This window comes from Dipodomys ordii, unplaced genomic scaffold, assembly GCF_000151885.1.
Source record: "Dipodomys ordii isolate 6190 unplaced genomic scaffold, Dord_2.0 Scaffold36, whole genome shotgun sequence".
Taxonomy (NCBI): domain Eukaryota; kingdom Metazoa; phylum Chordata; class Mammalia; order Rodentia; family Heteromyidae; genus Dipodomys; species Dipodomys ordii.
This window is the reverse complement of record NW_012267252.1, coordinates 14,912,519-14,936,149: the sequence shown is the minus strand read 5'-3', so window position 1 is coordinate 14,936,149 and position 23,631 is coordinate 14,912,519. Positions and strand designations below refer to the sequence as shown.

General features: G+C 43.8%; 1 protein-coding gene across 5 annotated transcripts in view; it reads left to right on the top strand.

Annotated features, from left to right (window-relative positions):
* Positions 1 to 23,631, top strand: part of Ablim1 (actin binding LIM protein 1) — a 255,586-nt gene that overhangs the window by 104,025 nt on the left and 127,930 nt on the right. For all 5 annotated transcript variants that reach the window (XM_013017713.1, XM_013017716.1, XM_013017714.1 and 2 more), the window contains exon 2: positions 19,967 to 20,101. In XM_013017713.1, the coding sequence (XP_012873167.1) occupies positions 19,967 to 20,101 (135 nt within the window). The remainder of the gene's footprint in view (positions 1 to 19,966; positions 20,102 to 23,631) is intronic.

The following is a 23,631-nucleotide window of genomic DNA, read 5'->3' as shown; positions in this document are numbered from 1 at the left end:
GAATTGCATAGATACATTTTTTAAAAAGTGAAATGTAACAATAGACAAAATAAAAGCTCTGTCCATTTCAATTGTTAATTGTTAGCATGTATCTTTTTAGACTCTTCCAGACCTGAATTACAGGCACTTGGGGAATATAAACGTGGGGTCATTCTGTGACCATTTTCTGTGACTTGACTTTTACTCCTATTTTAGAAAGCTTCACCAAATGATTATATGGTGTAAATGACCACCTTTTAATTTACTCTTGGATAAGCTTAGATTTGTGACTATATCTTCTCCACTAACCTAGACATCTGTTCTTTGAGGAAATGTCAGACCATGTCAAGGACTCACCTACTTTCTGCAGCTGTGGGGAATAATACATTTAAGATGAAAATGTTGAACTCAAGTTGATCCTTATTACTGGGGATGCTATTTGGTTTTATTATATTATTGCATGGATGGAGAAATAGCACCATGGCAGCTTAGGAGTATTGATGCAGCACCTCAGGACAAAGAAATGTGGTTCTGCTCCTTTCAGTCCACACCTAGGGACCTTCCACGGGAACATGCTTTTGCTGTGATCTTTCAGCGAGTGAGCAGTGACTGAGTGAAGTGAATACAGATACTTCAGTAATGTTTCCTCTATTATATGTGTGTATGGGGGCGGGGAGATGCTCCTAGGAATTCTCAGTGCCAAATACAGATGTTGACATGATTATTGGCAGTTGGGGGGCCTTTATTTGTACCTCTCTCCCACTGGCCCTGATCTCTTTGGTTAATGGATTTGCATTTGCTTTCCTATATGAGTGAGTAATCGATGATTGATGGGGAATGGGATTACAAAAGCTTCTGGGCCGCATTCCTGTGGGGCTCAGACTTTCTACACATGGCATATATTATGGATCAGGGACATCTTCTTGCAGATGTCCCAAGGCTGTGCCCTGGGTTTACATGTGGCCGCACTAGCACTAGAATGCTGTGGCCCGGCCTCCCCAGGTCACATACCAGAATTATCTTTACCCTTGTCCACTGATTAGAGGCTGTTCCCTTTTTATTTTGAGGTCTGTGTCAGTCCACACTGATGCCTTCCAGATTCTGGCTATACCAGTCCTAGCCAACAACAGAGGAAGGCAGAGGAGTTGGAAGATGCACATGTGTTTCCATAGGAAGAAGGAACTGTTGCCTATAGATGAAGGGCATGAGGCAGAGAAAGGGGTGCTGTCCAGACATTCATCCTAGAGCTGAGAAAGCTGGAGATAAGAAAGGGTAGGTAGATTGCTCAAGGTCACACAGCAGATACTTGGACACACACACACACACACACACACACACACACACACACACACATTCATTCATTCATTCATCTGTTCTCTGTATCCCATCACATAATATGGACACCTACTGTTTCTTCTCACTAGATAGTGAACTCTTCAGGAGCTATACTGTCTCCATTTTTAACTTTCCAGCACATGGAAAGTTTTCATGTCTTCCCCTTACAGATTTTCTAACCATGGAAACACATGAGTCTCTTGTTACAGCTGGAGTAGAAACCGTGTCTTCTCATTCAGAAACATTTCCAGTTGCTCTGAGAAAGCCTCTCCTTCCTCCTGCAGCCGATATCAGTTGTCCTTGAACAAGCTCAGAACATGGCGGTGGCATCCACACCAAGGAGGACGGGAGGCCTTGGGACACTGCCGAGTGCTCCCATTGCTTTGTGCCATCATGCATCTCTCTGTAACATCTCTGTTTGGGGTTCACATGCATTGGAAAAAGCATATGGATCTATCCCAGCTTAGGTGATATGGAATCCATTAGCTGACATCTTTTGACCTACATTATATCTTCTCCTAACCAGGCACCCATTGACTTCCAGTGGCAGACACTTATTGATCCCAGAGTTTTGATGCAATACTTATTTCCTTGATGTGTTCAAGGGTGCCTTACCCTTGCTGTATCCTGTAACAAAGAAGCTTGAGAGGCATTTGTGGGATTATCAGTCAATATCTGTCTTCCTGGAGACATGCTTATCACTCTACACCCCAAAGGACCACCGTACCCAGTTAAAAGCTGTGCTTACCTAATGAGATGTGTTCTAATACTGTTTCAAAAATACAAAGGAATTTGCTTCTTGTTAGAGAAAATAGATTCACTTATATAAACAATCTAATTTCAGTCACCAAAGATGCTTCTGGTTTAGGAACTATATGAAAGAGTAAGAATGTAGAAGCAAGAGAGACACATGTGGGTAAACAGAATTTTATATCGGGGCAAATAGAGATTTACATTTGGGCACCATATTTTTTTTGATAGTTTCCTGTGTGTTTTCTGCAACTATTGGCACTTTTAGGCAGAGTGGAACCTAATAAATTGATGGTAGTTCTTAAGAAGAGGGATGACCTATATCCACTTAACATTCAAGTGTGTGTACACATGTGTGCAGACACACATACAGGACAAATAATTTCTACAGACCTGGCTTTCTCAACCTCTGTACCACTCAGATAGCTTATTCTTTATAGCTATATCCTATATATTGTATGGAAATTAATAGTACTTTCTGAAAAAGCACTCCTGGCCTCTACCCTACTACACAACAATGGAACCATTTTCATGACAATTGAAAACACCAAATGCTCCTATGGGAAACAAAATCACCCTGGTTTATAACAGGGGGGATTGGATTTCTTGAGCACAATTCTTTTTCACATTGCCTTAGATGAATCCTCTCCAGTACAGAGAGTGAGTGATGTAAAAAAGTCCTTATAGGAAGCCAGTCAAAACACCACCACCATAACTCCTGGTAACTTCCGACAGAAGTAAACGTTACAGATAATCGCAGAGCACCAATGCGCCTTATTTCTTAGCACATTGCAGCTGCTGACAATGGGATGACTGTGTTCAATAAACCCCAAATGACTATAGAGATGGTCTAACCTGCTTCTTTAAGTACTTTCCCTTAAGATTCTACAGTCTCATTTGGGAAGGGAAACTCCTAAATGATGTTTCCATTTCTGCATGGGGTGGGTACTTGGAAAGGTCTCATGGATTTCAAAGACACATGCTAGCTTGGGGTCACTATCCCCCATTGAGGATGTACGATAGGCACACAGTGGCTAAAGAGAAATAGATGATTGAAAGAGGGACATCTGGTTCTGTCTGACAGGTCAAAGGTGGCAGATTTGGCTCCCAAAGATCAGAAAAGCCTTCCTGGGGCAGGTGGCTCTTAAACTGAGCCTTTAAAGATGGGATATTTGGATCTAAGATAAATCAGAACTGAAAGAAAATGATAGATTTGAGCAAGGCTATGACAGGAGAGCTGAGGGAATTCAACAGCAGGTTTGGTGTATGTGATAACAGGAATTGAGAAGTCAGGTCATCTTGCTTTGGGCTGCCTAACCAAGTACCACAAACAAGGCAGCTTAAACAACAGAAATTTAATGTGCTAGTTCTGGATACCCCAAGTCCAAGGTCAAGGTTTTGGCCCAGTTAGTTCAGTAGGAAAAATCTGACTCTGTGCTTCCCATAGCTTTGAGTGGTTCACTGGCCATCCTTGGCATTCCTTGGCTAATAGAAGCATCATCTCATCTCTACCCTCAAATTTACCTGACAGTCATTCTGTGTGTATGTTTCCACATTTCCCCTTTTTATAGGGGCATCAGTCAATGGATGAGTGCCCTCTTCATTTTAACTTGATTTTTAATGATAAAGACTTTGTCTCTAAATAGGCTGCATGCCAAGGGTTAGGGGTTATGCCTTCCCCATCTGAATCTGATGGGTGCAGTTCAATCCGTTATACTTAGATCCGTTATACTTAGAAGGCTTTGGAGGGGTGGCAGAGGAGGAGCAGAATAGGGAGTGGAGGAGGATGGGAGAGAGTTGCTATTGGTGGAAAGGAAGCGAAGAAGGTCATTCCACTTCATAAACTTTGAGCCAGTAAGGGACGAGGAAGAGACTGGAAGTGAGTGGTCCCATTGTACTTCTTAGGCAGGATGCTGAGATTGTCTTGGAGTTGACTTTTATAAACTTGGCTGTCTTCCTCCTGAAAGAAGATACTGTTACAAGCCAACCTTGATTTTCTCCACAGTACTGGAGCTACTTCAGATGTTAGGTAGCGGTGAGGAAGGGGATCCCACACCCTGCTGCCCACAAGCCGCTTCAGGCTGGAAAGTGCCCCTACTTGCCTCATGTGAAAGTCACTACTGCAATCTTGTTCCTGGCAGCCTGAACAGTGCTGTGCTGTGTCCCAAATGTGACCTCCAGGCTGGCACCAAGGTAATCCTCTTAGCACACTGAATCATCCTGTCCATTCCCGGGCCCCAAACCTTAGTGGACAACAAGGTTAAATTCAAGGCTTCCTGATGGTCCTGTGGGGTTTGCCCCAAGTCCTTAAAACACCTCCTCCCTACCTCCACCAAAATAAATATCTTTCCAAGTTCATCTTCTTCATTTCAAGTTGCATTGTTGTTGAATCAACACTAGCAAGTGGCAGGCTTTGTGTTGAGGGCTCTGTGGGCACTGTCTGCACTGTCTCTAACGTTTTAGCCGTCCCCCCCCCGGGGGTCCATGATGTCATCTCCTTAATAGGTGATGAAAAAGAGGCTCATGGGAGCTGAGAAACTGGGATGGATCACCTAGCTGGAAGGTAGAAGGGCTGTTTTCTTCCCCAGTCTTCTGCCTATCTGGTTCCCAAACTTGTCCTGGGCATGCTTATTTAACCCGCTTCCCGTCAGAATCATTATGGGGAGGAGGGAATTTCCTCTCCAGTCCTCTCCTGTTCCCTCCTGAGAAATAACAACAAACACATCTGAGAAATGGATGCATTTATTTCTCCTTCCTATTCTCAATTATGGAGGACCTAATTCAAGTTCTTCTTCCTTATATAGCTTCTCAAAGGCCCATCCCTTCTGTGAATTCTTCTACAGTTACACTGCTCACCTAAGTAAACAGCGAACGGAACAGTCGGAACAATCACCACCTGTTTAGGTTAGGTGAGCTCCCTGGGTTTCTCCTCAAGCATTTGTTGACTTCATCTATGGTCTCGCAAGCAAAGCAACCTGTAGAACCAGGAAGAGCTGTCACCTTTAACGGTGTCTGCTCCATTCTTCCCATCTGACTTCTTCCAAAACCTAGTAACCCGCTCTGCCCACACCCTACCTAACATAATTAAGATGTCTTTTCTATCCCAGGGACTCTTCTGAGAACAGTAGCCATTCATTGCACAGAGACAGTTTCTCAGGCACCTGATGATATGGGGTCATATCACACAGGAACAGTTCCTACTTAAGGTTGAATGCTGAATGGTTTCCAGGCTGATGTTGCATGCCCCCACCCCCCTCCCCTGCTTCTGGATTTGTCTGCATTCTTCACCTTGGCCTCACCTTGGGAAGCTTTGAGCTTTGTGTGGGGACACCAAGGATAAAGACAGTTCTAAGTCAGGGAAGTTGAGGATTAAAGACAGAGGAGGAGGATGGAAGGGGTGACATGAATCAAGATGCACTGTACATGTGGATAGGCATGCGACATCAAAACTCCTTTGTATAACTATTTGAAGATTTAAGAAAGAAGAAAAGAGGGCTGGGAAGGTGGCTCAGTGGTAGAGCGTTTGCTTGCATGCATGAGGCCCTGGGTTCGATTCCCCAGTACCACATGAGCAAAAAGGAAAAAAGCCGGAAGTGGCACTGTGGCTCAAGTGGTAGAGCGTGAGCCTTGAGCTGAAGAGCTGAGGGACAGCGCCCAGGCCCAGAGTTCAGGCCCCACAACTGGACCCCCCCCTAAAAAAAGAAAGAAAAGAAAGGGAGCCACTACACACTATGAATTTCACAATCAATGGTCTTCATCAATGACTTACTTGGTGACCTTTGCATCTTTGAGAGGCAGAAAGCTCCAGTTTGGAGCATCAGATTCCACTTGATAAAAAAAAAAATCGAAGTGTAGATTGCTCTTTTATAAAAGGAAGTGCTACTCTTACCATGCAGGATTTGTTCTTCCTGTCTCATCCTCATTCCAGAATGACTGCCAGAATGATATGATTTCTGACACCAAAGGAAAGAGCTTCACATTGAAAAAACAATAGTAAAAAATGTCCTTCCCTCTGCCACCTACTCACTATAGTCTTAAAAAAATAGCCCAAGAAGAAAAAGATATAGCTTTCTGAGTGCTAGTGGCTCACACCTGTAATCCTAGCAACTCTGGAGGCAAAAATCTGGTGAATCAACATTAAAATCAACCTGAGCAGAAAAGATGGGAAGACTCTGCCTGCCAGCAAAAAGCTGGGCTGGAGATATGGCTGAAGTGGTACAGTGCCAGCTGTGAGCAAGCAAATTGAACAGGAGCATGAGAAACACCACTGAGCTCAACACACACACACACACACACACACACACACACACCCATAGATAGCATTAAGAGAAGGAATGTACTGACTTGAATTTACCTTTGGGAGGTAGCTCTTCCCTATCCCATTATCTGGTCAGGTGACCAGGGAAGATGAACAAACTGTACTACTTCCTGAAACCCTTTTTAAAGAACAACCATTTGGCTTTTCCAGATTCCCTGGAATGTGGGGTGAGAAGGAGGAGCCTGTCACTGTTTGCCTCTGTCCTGTGCCAAAGTTGAAATGCTGTGTTTTCTTTCCTAAGCCCAGTGTTCAAGAGTGATAGGACCTTTCAGAAGGTTCAGTGGGCAGTGGATGGGATGGGAGCTCTTCCCATTGTGGCTAAACCCTGCTCGGGCTCACTGAGGCCAAAAGCAGCCCAGTTTCCGATTTCATTGTGTGTTGGGCTGAGTGACTCAGACCCAGAGGTATGTTTATCCCAAACTGGCAAGAGCTGTGTATTCATGGGCAAATTTTGTTAACCATCAGGAGAGTGAATATTTGTTCTGCCTGACCTCTTTTTTCTGAAACATTGGATTCATTCATATGTAAACTGTACATGATGAATAAATATTGTTGTGGTCCAAGGTGCACTGGAGAGCACGCAGGGTGTGATTCTGTGTTATTATTCAAACAAGGCTAACTTGTTTGAATAACTTCGCTTTAACAAGATGCTGGCTTTAAAACAAAAACACTTCCTGGGAAATCACTAACTAAGGCTACAGTTCTTAAACTTTAGCAGGCATCAGAATCTCCTAGAAGCTTGAGGTTCCTTGGGCCCTGACCTCAGAATTTCTGATTCAGTGCGTCTGGGAAAGAGCCTGAAATTTTGCATTTCAAACAGTTCCTGGTCAATATTCCTGGTCCAGGGACCACACTTTGAGCCTGACCTGGTCATCCCTGCTTTCTCTGCATGGAATTCTCAGACCTGCAGGCAGGTAAGGCAGAATTTCTTTTCTTTTCTTTTTTCCCCACAAGCAACTTCTCTATTTTCCTTTGGAAACCTTTTGTTGTCTCTTATGCATAGATAACAAAAAGAAGGCTCAGAGCATCATTCTCGCCTGCCTTTTCTACAGTCAAAGAAGCTGTACATGGTTTCTTTATGAGATGCTTGTGGCCAGGATCTACTGACATTATATGAGCCTCTGTGTGCCTGGGGTGGAAATTACAGGGAATTTTCAAGGGGTGCGTTGGGGATTAGCATGGTTGTGAGAAGGTATTGCTAGTTTAGTGTCAAGACACAGGTATGCACAGGTGTGCAGAGATGTGTGCAGGTGTGCTCTTTTCTGCATCATTCATAGCTCTCAGTGTCTTCAGGAGCATGTTTTTGGAATTTATAGAAATAGCCATAGAGTTATATTGGGTAAAAGATAAGTCATAAGTGGCTTCGCTCCCTCTTTAGTCTTTGAGGAGCTTAAATATACTCTAAAAATGAAGAGTGTTTTTGTCACAACCACTGTTTTCTATCTGCATTCTAGTAGCCTGTGTTTTTTTCCTTTGATTATTTTTACTGTTATTCACTATTTGAAATATCATGAGACGTCTAAGAACTAGGAACAGTGAAGCAATTTCTTCCTGAAGTGTCTGATGGGAAATAAGAGAGAGGGCTAGATAACCTCCAGGAAAATAGCAGTGACTGTGGGTCCCCAGGTCCAAGAAGGTTCCGTAAAAGGCACGTGTGCAAAGTAGGTGTTTATTGGACTACTATTTCTGTACCACTCACATGACCCTTCATTCAGCAAATGAGGAGCCCAGTGTTGGGGCTGGTGCTGAGACTAGGACCTGTTGGACTGGAGGCCATATTGCTGAGCACTAGGGAAGAGTGAATCTCTCTGCTTCTCCCTTTTTTTTCTTGGAAGCCTCTGCTTCTTGGCCACTGTGAAGGTCTCAGCCTAGGCCTGGCAATGGTCTTCCACTAGTGACCTTGACCCCATCATAATTTTCTTGATGACTGTTCTCTGTAAGGCGTGTTGGAAGGGGAGCTACAAAGAATCCAGCTATTGAACTGAAACAGACCAACAAGGCATGCCAAAGGGCAGGCTGTTTTGGGATAACAGGGCCAGAAGTAGGCAAGAAGACCAAGGTGTTTGGAGGTGAGATTAGAAGATGATGCCTGTTTACAAGACCTTGTTTCTCAAGGTCACCTTTCTTGTCCCAGTGCAAGAGTTGTAAAATTATCCCCTAAGCTTTTGAGATCTTATAAGTTTTCCAAAAAAGTAAATCATGTTCATAATTGGGAGCTCTGCAGACAGACTGCCTCGGTTTAAATGCAACTTAAGTTGAATTTGTCTTCACTGTAAGACCTTGGCCGAATCACTTAACCTTCCAACACCTCTATTTTCTTATCATAAAAGAAGGACAATGAACATACCAGTTTAATAAGAGAATTGAGCCAATTAATCCATATAAAGCATTTCAAACAATGGCTAGCTGGCAATAAGAGCTTAATAATTGCTATCCTCGCTGTTACAAATGTTCTTCTTGGCCGAGTCCAGAATAGGGAATTGAGGAGTCATAATTCCTCAGGTTCTTGGGAAAATAAGGAAGGTACAGATAGGTGAATGGAATAGCTAAGTGGGGCCCAACAATGTCCACTCACTTTGTAGTTTCCTGCAAGTAGAGCAAGGCTTTGTAATCTTTTTTTTTAATTTTATTTTATTTTATTTGTGAACATACTGTACAGAGGGGTTACAATTGCATGGGCAGGATAATGCGTACATTTCTTACCAAGCATCTTGGTCATGCCACGATTCTCTAGGTTCATAAGAAGGGCTTCCTGTGGCTAGTTTATCCCAATGCTCTGAGACTGGACTCGGCTTCAAAAAGGAACTTTACCAGTTGGACTCTTGGTGTTGACCCCTTGAGCAAATAGTCTGACTCCTCTAGTCCATTTTCATGTGATGGGGTGAAGTGAGATGTCCAGTGATGAGTTAATCCAGGGATGGGTTGATGTTAATGGAACAGATGCTTGAGGTTATTCTATGAGGAGATGACATTTAGCTTCTCTTAGGAAGGGGTGCATTTCAGTACCAGTTAAGCCAGGTTTGCTGGAAATTGTACCTCAGTGTGTGGCTTTCACTTAGAGAGCTTAGCCAGAGTTGGTATGAAGCTAATCTATCAAAACACCCATTCCTCTGCTCTTTCATTTTTCCTTTCCCTTCTCTTCCCCTTTTCTGTTTCCCACTTCCTTTTTCCCTTCTCCCACTTTCCTTTTCCCTTTCTTTTTCCTTTTCTATTTCTTCCCTTCCCTCTCCTCCCCCCTCTCTCTGTCTCTGTCTCTCTTTCTCTCATAATTGGAGATCAGAGTCTCACAGACTTTTCCTACCCCAGCTGGCTTTGAATCAGATCTCAGCCTCTTGAGTAGCCAGGATTATAGCCATGAGCCATCAGTGCTTGGCTCTTATCTTTTCTGAGTCAGAGACTCAAACAATTCTTTTGTCTTTCATCATCAGTTGAATTATATTGACATCACCAAAAATTACCTGGTAGATAAATGCAAAGTATTCAACTGACTTTCAGTATAACCTGAAAACTGTTGCTATGGAAATAAGTCAGAAAACCAAGGTGTCATTAAATGCATGAACATACTGAACTTTATGCCACCAACCAGACTGGACCCTGGGAACACAATGGCAGTTCTCTTGTAGAGGAGAAGAAAGACATTGAGTATGTAGAATGTGTCAAGTCAGAAGTCCTTGCTGGGGTAGTAGCAAAGAGGTAGGGAGAGGTCTTATCTTAGGTGTGTCAGGGAGGACTCTCAGAAGTGGCAGCATGAGGGATGCTTTATTTGAGACTCGGAAGAGAAGGACCCTAGAGGCTAGAGGGAAGCTTCTGGGAAGAGAAAAGAGAGTGTGTAGAGGGCTTGAAGCAGCAAGAATTGGAGAGTGGCTAGAGCCCTCATTGAAGTCCAAGTAAACAGGGCCAGAAGCTACTTGGAATTTGTGGGGAGATCTGCTCCAATTATGTCTTTAGAAGCTCATTCTGGTTGGCTCTGTAGCAAAAGGATTAACACATGAGTTGTAAGTCCACAGTTTCAATACTCAAACTTGTGTTATTACACACGGAGCCCTCAACCTTGCCAGGCACTGGCTTTGGGTGAGCAGTCAGTTACTTATTGGTATTTCCTGTGGTTTCTGATCTTCTAGCATGTCTTCTAGCATGTGTCATTGTGGGCTGGTACTGATGTGGACAGACACACCTCCAGGAAATTTGTGCTTGTGACAACTCCCACAAGAGATGTGAACTGGGTCTGATGGTGTCTCGTTCAAATTTTTTATACCAAGTCTTATTTTTATGGGTTCTTGCCCAAGAGGGTAGCAGAAATGAAATGAGGCCAATTGTCACTGTGAGAGAAGTGTATTATAGTTTACAGGGGAAGACTGCATGCATTAATAAAATGTGACACAAGTCTGGGGGATTCCTGTTTGTGTATGGGTCTTTCATTTTGGATGGCCATGCAAATTTTGAGAAGCTGACATTGATACTGATCAAACCTGTTGCTTTGTTTGAAATCTATAGAGACAAAAACGTAGATTTGGGGTTGTCTGAGACTGGAAGTAGGGAAGAGTGAGCAATGACTGTTACCCTGAGTACAAGGTTTCTTTCAGGGCTAATGAAAATTCTAAGCTGGGACTTGTGGGACACACCTGCAATCCCAACACTCAGGAGGCGAGGGCAGGAGGATCATGAGTTTGAGGCTGTTGTGAGCTATATACCAAGAGCCTGTCCCCTCCTCCCCCCAAAAACAGAAGTTCTAAAATTAGATCGTGATGATCTGTGCACAACTCTGTGAGTATACTGGAAAGGACTGAATTGCACACTTAAAATGGCTGAGTCACAGGCCATCTGAGCATACCTTGCTAAAGCTGGACAGATGAAACCCCCTGCTTCAGCACTATGGGGGACGTCAGTGGGTGACACTGAGCGTGGTGAGATTCCTGTGCAAGCTGGACACTCCAGGGCACAACACACTCAGCGGAAAAGCTGATGTCCCTGTCACAAGTGACATCAGAGGCCCAAAATGAGCAGCTTTGAGCTTGAGCGGGCCTGTGTGGACACTTGATCAGGGGTCCTTAAACGCTCCTCCTCGGTTTTTCCACATTGAAACACCCTGAGATCAAAAGTGGTTTCTGGTTTTCAAGGCTCCTCCATCAGGTGCTTGCGGGGCACCTGGCGGTGTTTTGCTCATGTCTTCCTCAGTTCATGTCCATTCCACAGAAGAGGCCATTGAGGTATAGAGAAAGGAAACACCCTAGCTCAGGTTCAGAGCTCAGAGGTGCAGAGCCAGGACTAGCACCACCACATCTAGCCAGAACTCAAACCATGACCCACTCATAGCCCTCCCCAGGCTGCCATGTTGTAGGCTAGAGGCTCTGGCTTTGTCCACATGGTGAGCTAACAGTCCTTAGAAGAAGACTGCAGTATTCTGCCACTGTGTCATTCAGGTTTAGACCTGGGCCCAGAGCAAATAGACATGCATAAAGTCTAAGCTTCTTAGCTTGTCTGGGAGATCTATAGGGCCTCCTTGTTCCTGGCCTTCAGTTCCTCTGTACAGCAGTCAAGCCAGATTTTCTAACGTTGGCTAAACATGTCCCATCCCACTCTCCCCAGTGTCTAAGATGCCTTCTTCTTCCTCCCATGCAAAGTCTGCCTTTCCTCAGTGGCCCAGCTGACGGAACATTGCCTTGAAGCATTCTTCTGGTGTTTGTTTTTCTTCTTCTTCTTTTCTGTTCCTTGTTGACTATTTTCTTTACACACATGGTTTTTGTCTTGCTATGTGTTTATACTTCATTCATTCTTATTCATTCCTTTTCCCTCTCCCTCCCCAAGCCACCTGCTCTACTAAATTCTCAGCCTTGGAGGGCCAGATCTGGGATTTATATGTATGGCAGAAGAAGGTGCTCTACATTTTTTCTTGCTTGTCCCTTGCCTGTGAACTCAGCTTCATCAGATTGGCCTGGTTTGTGGGGCCCAGGTGCTCTCCCTTCTAAAGTTCATCCTTCTCTTGTCACTCACCTTTTCTTGCCTTTCCAGAGGTATGGTGGCTGATACATTCCTTCTGTAAAGCTCTCCAACTCTTTGGCCTGCCTTCCTGCATACCTTGAGGGCCTCTCCTTGCTTAGTGACTTTCCTGCCAACTCTGAAGGGTGGATTTCTTTGTGTGTAGGTCAGAGACCCATTCCTCTGTAAACCTTTCTGTGTGGCTGGCACATCTCTGAGTCCTGTCTTCAGGAGTGGGTAATCTATCTTTGGGTACATTGAGTCCTATAACAACCCAGCAGACTCAGCTGACAAGTGTTGGAAGGTTGTATTTAGGGGATTTCATGGCAGTATTTACTTAATATCTCTGTCCCTCCTCCCTCCAGTGGTATGTTGGACTTGATTTTTTTTCCTGACAAGTGACTTCACCAAGTGCCTTGTTAAAGAGATAAACACTTCCCTTCCACTCAAGTAGATGAACACCTGAAATTAGATGAGCAAAGGAACACAGGGTTAATGCTCTCCATCTCCTGGATGAATAGAATGACTAGCGAGGTAACAGATGGAGATTTGGTGTGTTTGCCTTTGCTTGCAAAAGTCACACCCAGCAAATATACGTCATGTGAAAAGCTTGATCAGGCTGAACTTCGAGTCTGGGAGGAGGCAGGAGCCTTACTATCTAGAGAATATTCTCAAATTTATAACATGTCTAACCCTGGTGCTTTTGTATGTTTGTTTCTCCGTGGGTTTGCAGACACTGGAGGGATCCAGGAAGGGTGAGATTCTGGTTATGTCTGGAACAGCAGTATAGACACGTGTCAGAAGGGGTTTAGTCACTTGTTTCTGGAGTTTATATGCAGTGGGCTTTTGACTAGCAGTGGGCTCTTGAGGACAGTGGTGTTCTGGTATATGTTTAACAACCACGTTGGCAAAGGGAAGGGGTTTGTACATGTGCCAATTTCTGTGGTGTAAATACAACTACCGTGGCCAGTTTCAGGCTGCCTCATGAGTTTGCTCTTTTGAGTCCCCATCACTGGGACCAGTCCATCTCTATGCTGAGATTTTGTATCTATAGATGAACTTTGTTGAATTCTGGGGAGGGAAGGAGATAATGTCTTAAACCACTTCTTATAAACTGTGAAGTGCATACATAGTTGAACCATGCGCATTAGCTTGTCTAACATGCTATTCCTAACTATTTAACGATTCCATGTGTGTCTTGGGACAAAAGTGGAAAACAGCCAAAAAGCCAAGGCTGGAGTGAGCAGGTTGGTCTGAACTATGCAGAGATACTGCAAGCAAAAGTGTAGTTCTTTGTGTTTTTTTGTTGCTTTTCTTTCTTTTTTTAAAATTTTTGATGGTGTTGGTGTTTGAACTTGGGTCCCGCTACTTGCTAAGTAGCTACCTTGCCACTTGGACCATGCTGTGCCTTTCCCTCAGGCTTTTTGCTTTAGTTATCTTTCATACTTTTATCCAGACTGGCCTGAATGGTGATCCTCCAACTTATGTCTCCCGTATAGCCAGGATGACAGGCGTGCCACCCTACCCAACTTTTTGTTGGTTGAAATAGGGCCTTTTATTTATTTATTTATTTTCTGTGACTGGCTTTGAATTGTAGTCCTCCCAATCTGTGGTTTCCAGAGTAGCTGGTATTACAGTTATAAGCTACTGTACCCATTTCTGAATTAATAAAAATAAACAAACTAAGATGTCTGGATTTCAAATTAGGGGGTGGAAGGCAGTGGTAGAATCATGCCTAAGATAAACCTTGCTCCAGCACCTCAGTCTAAATGCTGATGGACTGTAGCCCTCTCTTTCACTTGTTTTCTTATAAATGACTCAAATAGAACCAATCCCTTCCCATCTCAGAATCAGGATGAACAAGGGTTTTCTCCCAGACCATTAGGAGGTGGTACTCTGCCAGCAGGCTTCTGCCCAATAGTTTGACTTGATCCGTTTCTAAGTGGAATTGCTGGCTCAGGGACAATTTGAGATCTCCAGGTGACATTAAAAGTTGGATCATATTTCAGAAGGAGGTTTTGTCATACTTCAGATGTTCCTGCTCCTGCAGGATAGTAACTATCCTTTTTGACATTCAGCCGACACAGCCTCAGTGTGCCTGGCTGATGCTGGAGGGCTACAGGGAGCTGATGGACTCACCTGAGCAGATTGGAGAAGACACCTGTCTTCAGTCACTCTTTACAGTCTCAGGGATGTGGAAGCACATGGCAGGAAGGGGAAGAAGGAGGAGTCAAGCCTCCCTCCCAGCTTCTAGCCAGGTCCCTTCTGATTTCTACTGGGAGAAGAGATGAACCGTGGTACTCTGGGATAAAATTACCAGCTTGGTCTGAGAGTGGCCAAGGGAGGGGGAGGGTGTGGTTTTGGTGAGTCATGGCAATCACAGGTGTGTCTAAGAAGTCACTCCTGGAGAAATGGAAGACTAAGGCACCACGCTGATGTCAGATTATTTTCTGAGATTAACCTTCCTATGTAGAAGGCACTTCAGAACAAGCGTGGCAAGAGGTTTACAAGAAGGAAATCGCCTGGGGGGATGATGGTTAATCTTAGTAGCTCTTTCGCCTTGGGGGAATCAGATTACCTGGGTTTGAGCCTAGCCTGTTTCCATTCTTAGGAGCCCAGCTGGGATGATGCTGACTGCATCTTTAGTGTTTGGAGAAATGGCAGGAACTGATTGGGTTGCCACCGAAAAGGCAAATCAAGGATTGGTGCCTGTGGAAAGCCACAAAAGGCAGGTAGGGTAGGAGATAGCAGGCCTGCTGAGGCTGTTTGTGCTAAGTAATAATCCTGATTAACAAACTCACACAGTATAAAAGAAAATAGGTCGTGGAGGCCAATTTAAGAGAAGGCTCATTCTGGACAACTAATAACAGGGCAACAGTGTGAGAAGCTTCGAGTAACTACCACTTGCCACAGCAGGAAATGGGCTTTTGGGTAAACTGCAAATTAAGCACCCGGTGCATTTATTTAAGCTCTGGGGTTTCCTTTGCTTTTCTAGCACAAAGAAAGGAGGGGAGTGGGGTGGAAGGAGGCAGGGAGCCCATTTCTGCAATGTGTGCTTACATTTCAGTGGGAGCTAAGCAGGGAGAAGCAATGAAATATCCTAGGTAAGGAAAGAATCCGAGAAAACACAGACTCCCAGGGAAACAGGAGGCCTGCTTTTAAGCTGAAGTCAGCCTTACCATGCAGGGTACCCCTGCTGGGGTCAACTGTCTGACAGACAAACAATCTAGATCTCTGCTCAGAGCAGAGGCTGCAGGAGAATCCTCCTGATGGTGGAGTGCATTTCCTGGCTGTCTCCCCTTGATCCTCTGTCAGTGTTAACTGCTGTGGCCTGGAAGAATTCCCTTTTTCCATTGGGAGTCTTTTTTGTCCCTTATCTGCTTATTTACTAGCAAGTGCTACCCGTGCAGTGATGGTGTGGTTGGCTATTCACCATTTTTCTTTTCTAATCGCGGCCTTGAATCCTGTCCCTCAGCTGTTCAGCTCAAGGTGAGTGCTCTGCCACTTGAGCCACAGCACTACTTCGTGTTTTCTGGTGGTAATTGGAGATAAAAGTCTGACGGACTTTCCTGCCCAAGCTGGCTTTGAACCACAATCCTCAGATCTCAGCCTCCTGAGTTGCTAGGATTACAGGCATGAGCCTCCGGCACTGGGTGATGTTCACCACTTGTGAAGCTGTGTCCTCAGAATTGAGAGGGCACACTACACTGGCCCCATTTCCTCCCATGCAGGTGGATTTTCCTGTGGAAATCTCCATCACACTGTTTCAAGCATGTGCTTCGCAGGCAGTCTATTTCTTGGCTGTGTGATCTTGGACAAGTTATGAAACTCTTCTTGCCTGGGTTCCCTCCTCTGGAAAAAAAAATCAGAGTCACACAGAAGTAACCTCACAAGGAGGTTGGGAGGACATACTGAATGTTCCTGGGACATACTGAATGTTCAATAAGTGATCATGATTATAAGGCTGTAATAGTATCCTCTGGTTATTTATTGCCAGATAGAAGATGAGCCTTGCTTGGGAAAATGCCTCATTGGTGATATTAGGTGATATCTCTACTTTCTGCACCCCAAAGTTGAATGGAGAAGTAGAGAGATAATAGTTCACCTTCTTGAATGTTTGAAATAAGAATTATTGCAGAAATCCATGTATCAGGATTGATGCATTGGAAAGGAAATGCAAAACAAACACAAGAGATCATTAAAGTTGGATGATGGTGAAGAAATGCAATGTTATCAAATGTAAAAGTGAAAGGAAAATTGTCTTGAAAGCAACACTGAAAGGTTTTTTATCATGATGGCTTCAAGAGGAAAGGACTCCAGGAAACAGGAATTAGACAAGATCTAGCAGGTGGCTGGGAGCAGCTAGAACAGATCAGTACCATGTGTCCAGAGATGCAAAAGGCACAGCAAGACAGTATTAGACTTTCATTTCTTGCACAGGCATTTTTACTAATTACATGCACTCTGTATGATCTGTTGGTCATATTAACAGGTTCTAAAGTGGATCTTCTGGTTTTTGACCTGCACTGGAGTTGCAGAGCTGCTTTTTTTTTTTTTTTTTGCTTGATTGGGAAGGCAAATATGCAACTCCTCAGTTGGGCCTGCAGTGGGCAGCTATGGCTGAGCAGGCAGAATGTCTTCAGATGACATGATACACAATGCAGGAGTCCTATTCTGCCTTCATGGCTGCAGACTATTGGCTCTTCCTATGTACATGCTCACTATTCAGAATGTGTGCCACTGGTGCAGGTTTTGATTGTCCTCTTCTAACTTTACCAATGGCATCAGCAAACTGTGATAGATTAACCATGGTTGTCTCCTTGGTATGATGGGAAGCCTGCAGCAAAGAGTACCTCTGCTGATCTCACACTGACTGCCTTGGAGAGGAATGTGAGCTCTTCTCCCATTTCTCCATCAGTAGAAACAGGAACTGGCCAGGCTCTGAAACACTGAGCCTTCATGTAAAAATCAGCAGCAGAGGCAGCTGGCAAGTCTGAGGACTGCAGCCCTCATGTCCTGTCTGTATTGGAATCAGCTCAGTCAGAATATTTCATAAGTGTAGCCTTGAACCGTCCAACACACATTTGGTAATAATCAAACTTTCCAAGACAAAAAATGAAATGCTTTATTCATCTTGAAAGAGGAAAGATTCTTTTGTTTATACTGATCTGGGTTGGGATAAAATATACCTATTCTTTATGGTCTTTGGAGTCTGCTGTTCTCTAATAAGAAAATCTCTTTTATTCACAAATGGGTGGTTTTGCTGTGCATCTGCCTCAGCCAAGATGGAGGGTAGGCAAGGAGCCAGGCTTTGGCCATCTCTGGCGGAAGGTGGATGCCCTCTCTGGGCATGGAGGGTCTCCTGGTGTAATCCATATCCCCAAAGGGAAATGCTTGCAATGTATAGACTCCGGTCTTCAGACAGAAAGAAGAGGCAAGAAGTGAAATGATACTTTCCTTTCCTCGTCATTACTCATCCTGGCTGGCCTACTTAGCTCCAAAAAATTCAGTATCAAGAGAAACTGCAGTGTGTCTTCTCCAAAAATGCAGTCTACCTCACTGTGAAGAGATTTGCTATTTCCTTGGTGTTTCTGAAGAAGACAGGCTAGAAAATTACTTTGGAATTTCAATTTATTCTCTGTGGCTGGCTTTACTCAAATTGTAAGAATTCTAAAGTTCTTAACTTGGAGTATGTTCAAGAATTGTCTGAAGGCAAGTGCAGTGGTTCAGGCCTGCAGTCTCAGTGACTTGTGAGGCTAAGATGGGGTGCATCCCATTAGCCCAGACAGAAAGTTAGGGAGATCGCTTCTCAACCAATAAGTGGATATGGGTGACACATTCCTGGCATCCCAGCTGCATTGGAAAGCATAAAATAGCAGGAAAACAGTCCACATTGAAGCCATCCCCTCTTTATTTTTTTTAATGCCAGAAGGACAGATTTTTCTATCTTGACACACATTACTTTCAAAGTGATAGAGAGCTATTTAGAGATCTTAATAGCTCATCCCTCCCTAATTCCTGTACAAAATAGTGAGTTCTGTTGCAAATAAAGGTTTACAAGAGTTATTCCAGCAGATAGATAAGGAAACACAGGTGAATTACACCTCAGGTACCCAGCCTGACATTCCCCGGAATCCAGTGTGGAGAATTCAGATCAAGTGTTTAGCTTGAAACCTCATCTACTCTTTAGTCCACATTTCACAAGAAGAACCTTGTTTGTTAGTATGCAGCCATAATGGGTTATTTGGACTGTCTTCATGTAAACTCTTTCCAGGCGAAATGAGAACCTTACACAGGTTTGAGAAACAATGAGTTACTCTATCTGCAGTGTATAGGGAACTCCTGGCAGCAAGGTGGTTTCCAAGTACAATTTCAGCAGTATCTGCCCCTTGCCCCCACCTGACACAATTTGCCATTTGTGAAAAACAATTGGCTTTGTTCTTTGTGTTGGTTGATTAATATCTGGTTCCTTGTTCTTATCCTATAGTATATAGGTTAATCATTTCCATATAGCACATGTATTCTGAGGACCCCTGTCAGAAAAGGCCTTATTTGCATGCTGTAGCTGAGAAAACTAGGTGTTAATAAAGACACTGGATTATCTAGGCTGGAAAGGTGGTTCAGTGGTAGAGTGATAGAGTACTTGCCTTCCATGCATGAGGCCCTGGGTTCAGTTCCTCCGCACCACATAAGCAGAAGGAGACAGAGGAGGTGCTGTGGCTCAAGTGGTAGAGCCGCTAGCCTGGGATAGCGCCCATGCCCAGAGTTATCTAGAAGCTGAAGTGTCTTCACTGCCTTCCCTCTTGGCCTCCCTAGAGTGGGAAGCTGTGCAGGACAAGACAGGGAATTTCTGTTCTCTGTGGAATAACACTGTGGGAATAACCCGTAACCCCCACCAAGTGCTTGTGATCTGAAAAACTCCCAGAACCACTAGTCCAATCCCCTTTACTTTCTGGAGAAAGGTTTAGGGAGAGATCCACCCAGTTGCAAGATTAGCAATATCTTTAAAATCACTGTTTGTGGTCTGTGTATCAGGAATAGGCCTCCCACAGGTTAAATAAGTCTCTAAATTAAGCTCAGGAAATCCTGGCTGTTGAATTAGACCAGCCAGTATCATTCACAAGCAAGCACACATCTGGGCTCCTCTGGAGCATGAACATTCTGCTGTCTGCTCTCTGCGAATCTAGGGGAGGAAAAGGAAGTATAGCTGGGGAGAGAAGGCCCCGCTTTGGAAGATGATTCTCATCTTCAAGGAGCTCACAGTCTACCGTGAACGGCTGACACAGATTTTCTATATCAAGAAAAAAGACATTTCAAAACACTAGACCAACAAGACTGAATATGTAATGGTTCCATTACATGCAATCCTAGAGAATATGAGAGGAAGTCAGCGGACAACGGGATCCACAGAGGGATACGTCCGGTGTGACCCCCATGTCTTCATCATCTGGGGATGTCATGATTATGGGATAGAGGTTCTTAGGTTGTGCCCCTGAAGTCAACGTGTGGCTGACTGGCTACCATGTGGTAGAATTTATGTGTCCTTGACAAGGACACATTTTATAGGCCGTTTTCTCCCTCACCCGCATCCTCTGTTGTTTCTTCCAGTGGCTCCGCCTCCGGACCCTCACCACCCCCCAGAGAAGCCCGTCATCCACTGCCATAAATGTGGGGAGCCATGCAAGGGGGAAGTGCTTCGTGTGCAGACCAAACATTTCCACATCAAATGCTTCACCTGCAAAGGTAGGTACCTACCTCCACGTCCCATGTCCCGGCTCAGTGACATGTCCCTGTTGGTGCCCAAGCCACTGATGCTATCATGGTGCCAGGCTCCGGGGATGAAAGGTGAATGACCTCAGAAGCTCCATATTGTTGCTCTGTGGTTTGGAATTGAATGAGACTCAAGTGGTTTGCGGTGTGTGTGGGGGGAAATGGAGGGTTCTCCCCCAAACCAGAGATTCATAGGCCTTTGGGGAAGTCCCTGTCCCCAAGAAGGAGGAATTAGCTCTTAGAACAACCACAATGCAGTCTTGTGTTTTGTATTTTCTATTTCTTTTCCTAGGAAACAAGAGATTCCTCATGAAATAACTTTGTTCCCATAGTCATTAATTAATCCTCTGAACCGAGTTCAGAGGATTCTTAATACAGAAAAACAACAGCAAAAAAAATCTTGGCTGTTTGGTTAAGAGCTGGCTGAGTGGCCAGGAGACCCATTCACATGCTGACTTAAATTAATTCTCTCTGGAATTCTCCCCCTCCCTTCCCTTTGCTGTCCTTCACGTGTGTGTGTGTGTGTGTGTGTGTGTGTGCGCGCGTGCGCGTGTACATGTGCATGTGCATACACATGCATGTGCATGCATGCACCCTGTTGACAAAAGCCTCATTTCTTGAGTATGTATGGAGGGAGGGAGAAGTTCTTTCTCCTCATTAGAAAGTAAGTCCTAAAAATATAAATACTGGCAGCAATACATACAAAGTGAAGGTAGATGATTTTTGTGAAAAAAATGATGTGGAAAAGAGAAAGAAAAAAAACTTCTTTGTGAGAGGTAAGCAAGTAAGGACGTGAGGAATGAAAGGTTATAATGCATGCTTTAATAAATTTTTAGTCATTATGACTTCATGGAGTAAGTTGTAGCAAGATCAGGATTGGTGAGCAGGAACTTTGCTGGTGAATTGGTTTTACTTCCCGAAATGTCTGGTGTCTAGAGATCTGATGGTCTAGGAATAATTCATACATTTACTAAATCAAAACCATAAATATTGCCAGGCACTGGTGGCTCAAGCCTGTAATCCTAGCTACCCAGAAGGCTGAGATCAAAGGATCACGGTTCCAAGCCAGCCCAGGCAGAAAAGTCCCTGTGAGAATCTTCTCTCCAATTAACTACTCAAAAACAACAAGTGGCAGTGTGCTCAAGTGGCAAAGTTCTAGCCTTGAGCACATAGAGGCTCATGACAGTGCCCAGGCCCTGAGTTCAAATCCCATAACCTACAAAAAAAAAGCATAAATATTGCTGGTGCTAGTAGTTCATACCTGTGATCCTACCTACTCAGGAGGCTGAGACCTGAAGATCGTGGTTCAAAACCAGCCTTGGTGAGAAAGTTGATGATACTCTTATCTCCTATTAACCAGCAAAAAGCCAGAAGTGGAGGTGTGGCTCAAGTAGTAGAATGCCAGCCTTGAATAAAAAAAGCAAAGGGATAGCATCTGGGCCCTGAGTGCAAGCCCTGTACACACACACACACACACACACACACACACACACACACACACACAAAAGCATGAACATCATGCTAAATGTAGAGAACATAAAAAACAATGACATGCCAGAATTACATTCCAAGAACTACTTGGGGACTATTTGAAGACACTTGTAATAAGCAACATTTATGATGCTGAGTAAAAAGTGCTATACTGGTCCAGATATGGTCCAGGAGACCCTCAGGGGACGTGGTAGTCCATGTGGGAATAATGTACAATGGCAGCAGGTATGATAGAGGAAACAATTTATGAGACACTTGCAATTGGGGCTGATAGGTTTTGAATGGGAGGAATCAACAATCTAGGTTTCCAGTTGGAATGCTTGGTGGGTGGACGGAGTTGTCACCAACTAAGGAAATAGAGGAGCATTGGGGAGACAGTCTCCTGGGAAAGAGAGAGCAAACTCAGCTTGAGATGCTTTGAGACTGAGGACGCACGGGACATCAAAAGTGCAATAGGCTCAGCCCTGCAGAGGTACTGGCCTTGCAGGGAAAGATGAAGGTATCTTGCTAGTGGCTAAAGCCATATAGCCATATATGGAATGGCCCTAGGACAGAACAAAAGGGAGAAATTGATACTAAAGAATGTTGGTACTAGGTAGAGGCAAAGCCTAATTTCCATTCGTCACCTCGAAGAGTGAACCCATCTGGTAATTAGATGAAGAGAGTGGTATAATTGATGGATGGATTCTGTAATTAAATGAGCAGGAGATCCCCAGTGCATCAGCTATTCCTTGTAACCTAGTGGGAGAAGACTGTGGCTGCAAGGAGCTGTCTTTCCCACCCAATGGCTTTGCTTACCTTAGCTCCAAACATCCCACTGACTTATTAAAGGAGGAGGCATTTTAATGTAATCTGCTTATTCTGTAGTACTGTTCCAGTGATGTGGTGGTGCTTAACCTCACTCTGTCTTCTACGTGCCCTGTGAGAGGATAAGACACTTGAAAACACATTCAAGTTATTTGTCTCCATTTGGATTTGGACGTGTTGGTATTAGTACAGCTTTTTTGTGGGGGCTAGGAAGAATGGCTCCTTGCCAGGGATAAATGATCAGTGTCCCCCATGTCTAAATGGTGAGGAAAAAGGTATGGCTAGTGGGGATAATGGCATTTATTTGCTCACAAACCTTTTACTAGAAGTAAAAGGAACCATGATGTTTCTGTTGCCATTTAAAAGATGGCACTTTTAAACACCAGTTACAATAACCTTATGCTTTTTAAAACATGGAACTAGTTTTGTATGCTATTTCTAGCCACATCGTTTTAAAGACACTTATGAACACTAGTTATCTATGGAAAATTGACAATTAAAAAATTCCAATCGTGTGAACTCTTTTCTCAGGGCAGCATTCACAGAATTCCTCCAAAAAAAAGAATTATATTTTTATATGTTTTATATGTGTGTGTGTTCTATTCATAGATATTATATGTTGCCATGTAGAAACATGAGTTTTCTCAACTGTGTTTTAGAGGATGCAAAAATGGTATTTTTGATGTATTTTTTAAATCCTTTGGTCCTTTTAACTATAGGGTTCAATATATCCATAGATCAACATACCAACCTAAGTTTTGAAATATTTATCGAAGACTCTGACTATTCAGATTATAAATTCTAATTTTAATAAGTTAGAATATATTTTCCTAGAGTTCTTCTTTCCTGTTGGGCATCTGAGGTTCATGCCTATAACCCTAGGTACTCAGGAAGCTGAGGTCTTGAAGATTATAGTTCATAGCCAGACCAGGTGGAAAAGTCTGTAAGACTGTGTCTCTAATTGCCAGCAAAAAGCTAGGCTGGAGGCATTTCTCAAGTGGTAGAACAGCAGCTGAGCAAACAAGCAAGCCAAGTAAATGCAAGGCCCTGAATTCAAACCCCAGTAGAGTTAGTCTTGTTAAATATTGGATTCTGTGAAAGGCTTGAGACAAGCATTTCATCTTCAATAAGCATTTTTTCATTTTCGCCTTTTCATATCAGCATCACTCCATGTAGAAAGGTATATGTGTAAAATGCAGAAATCT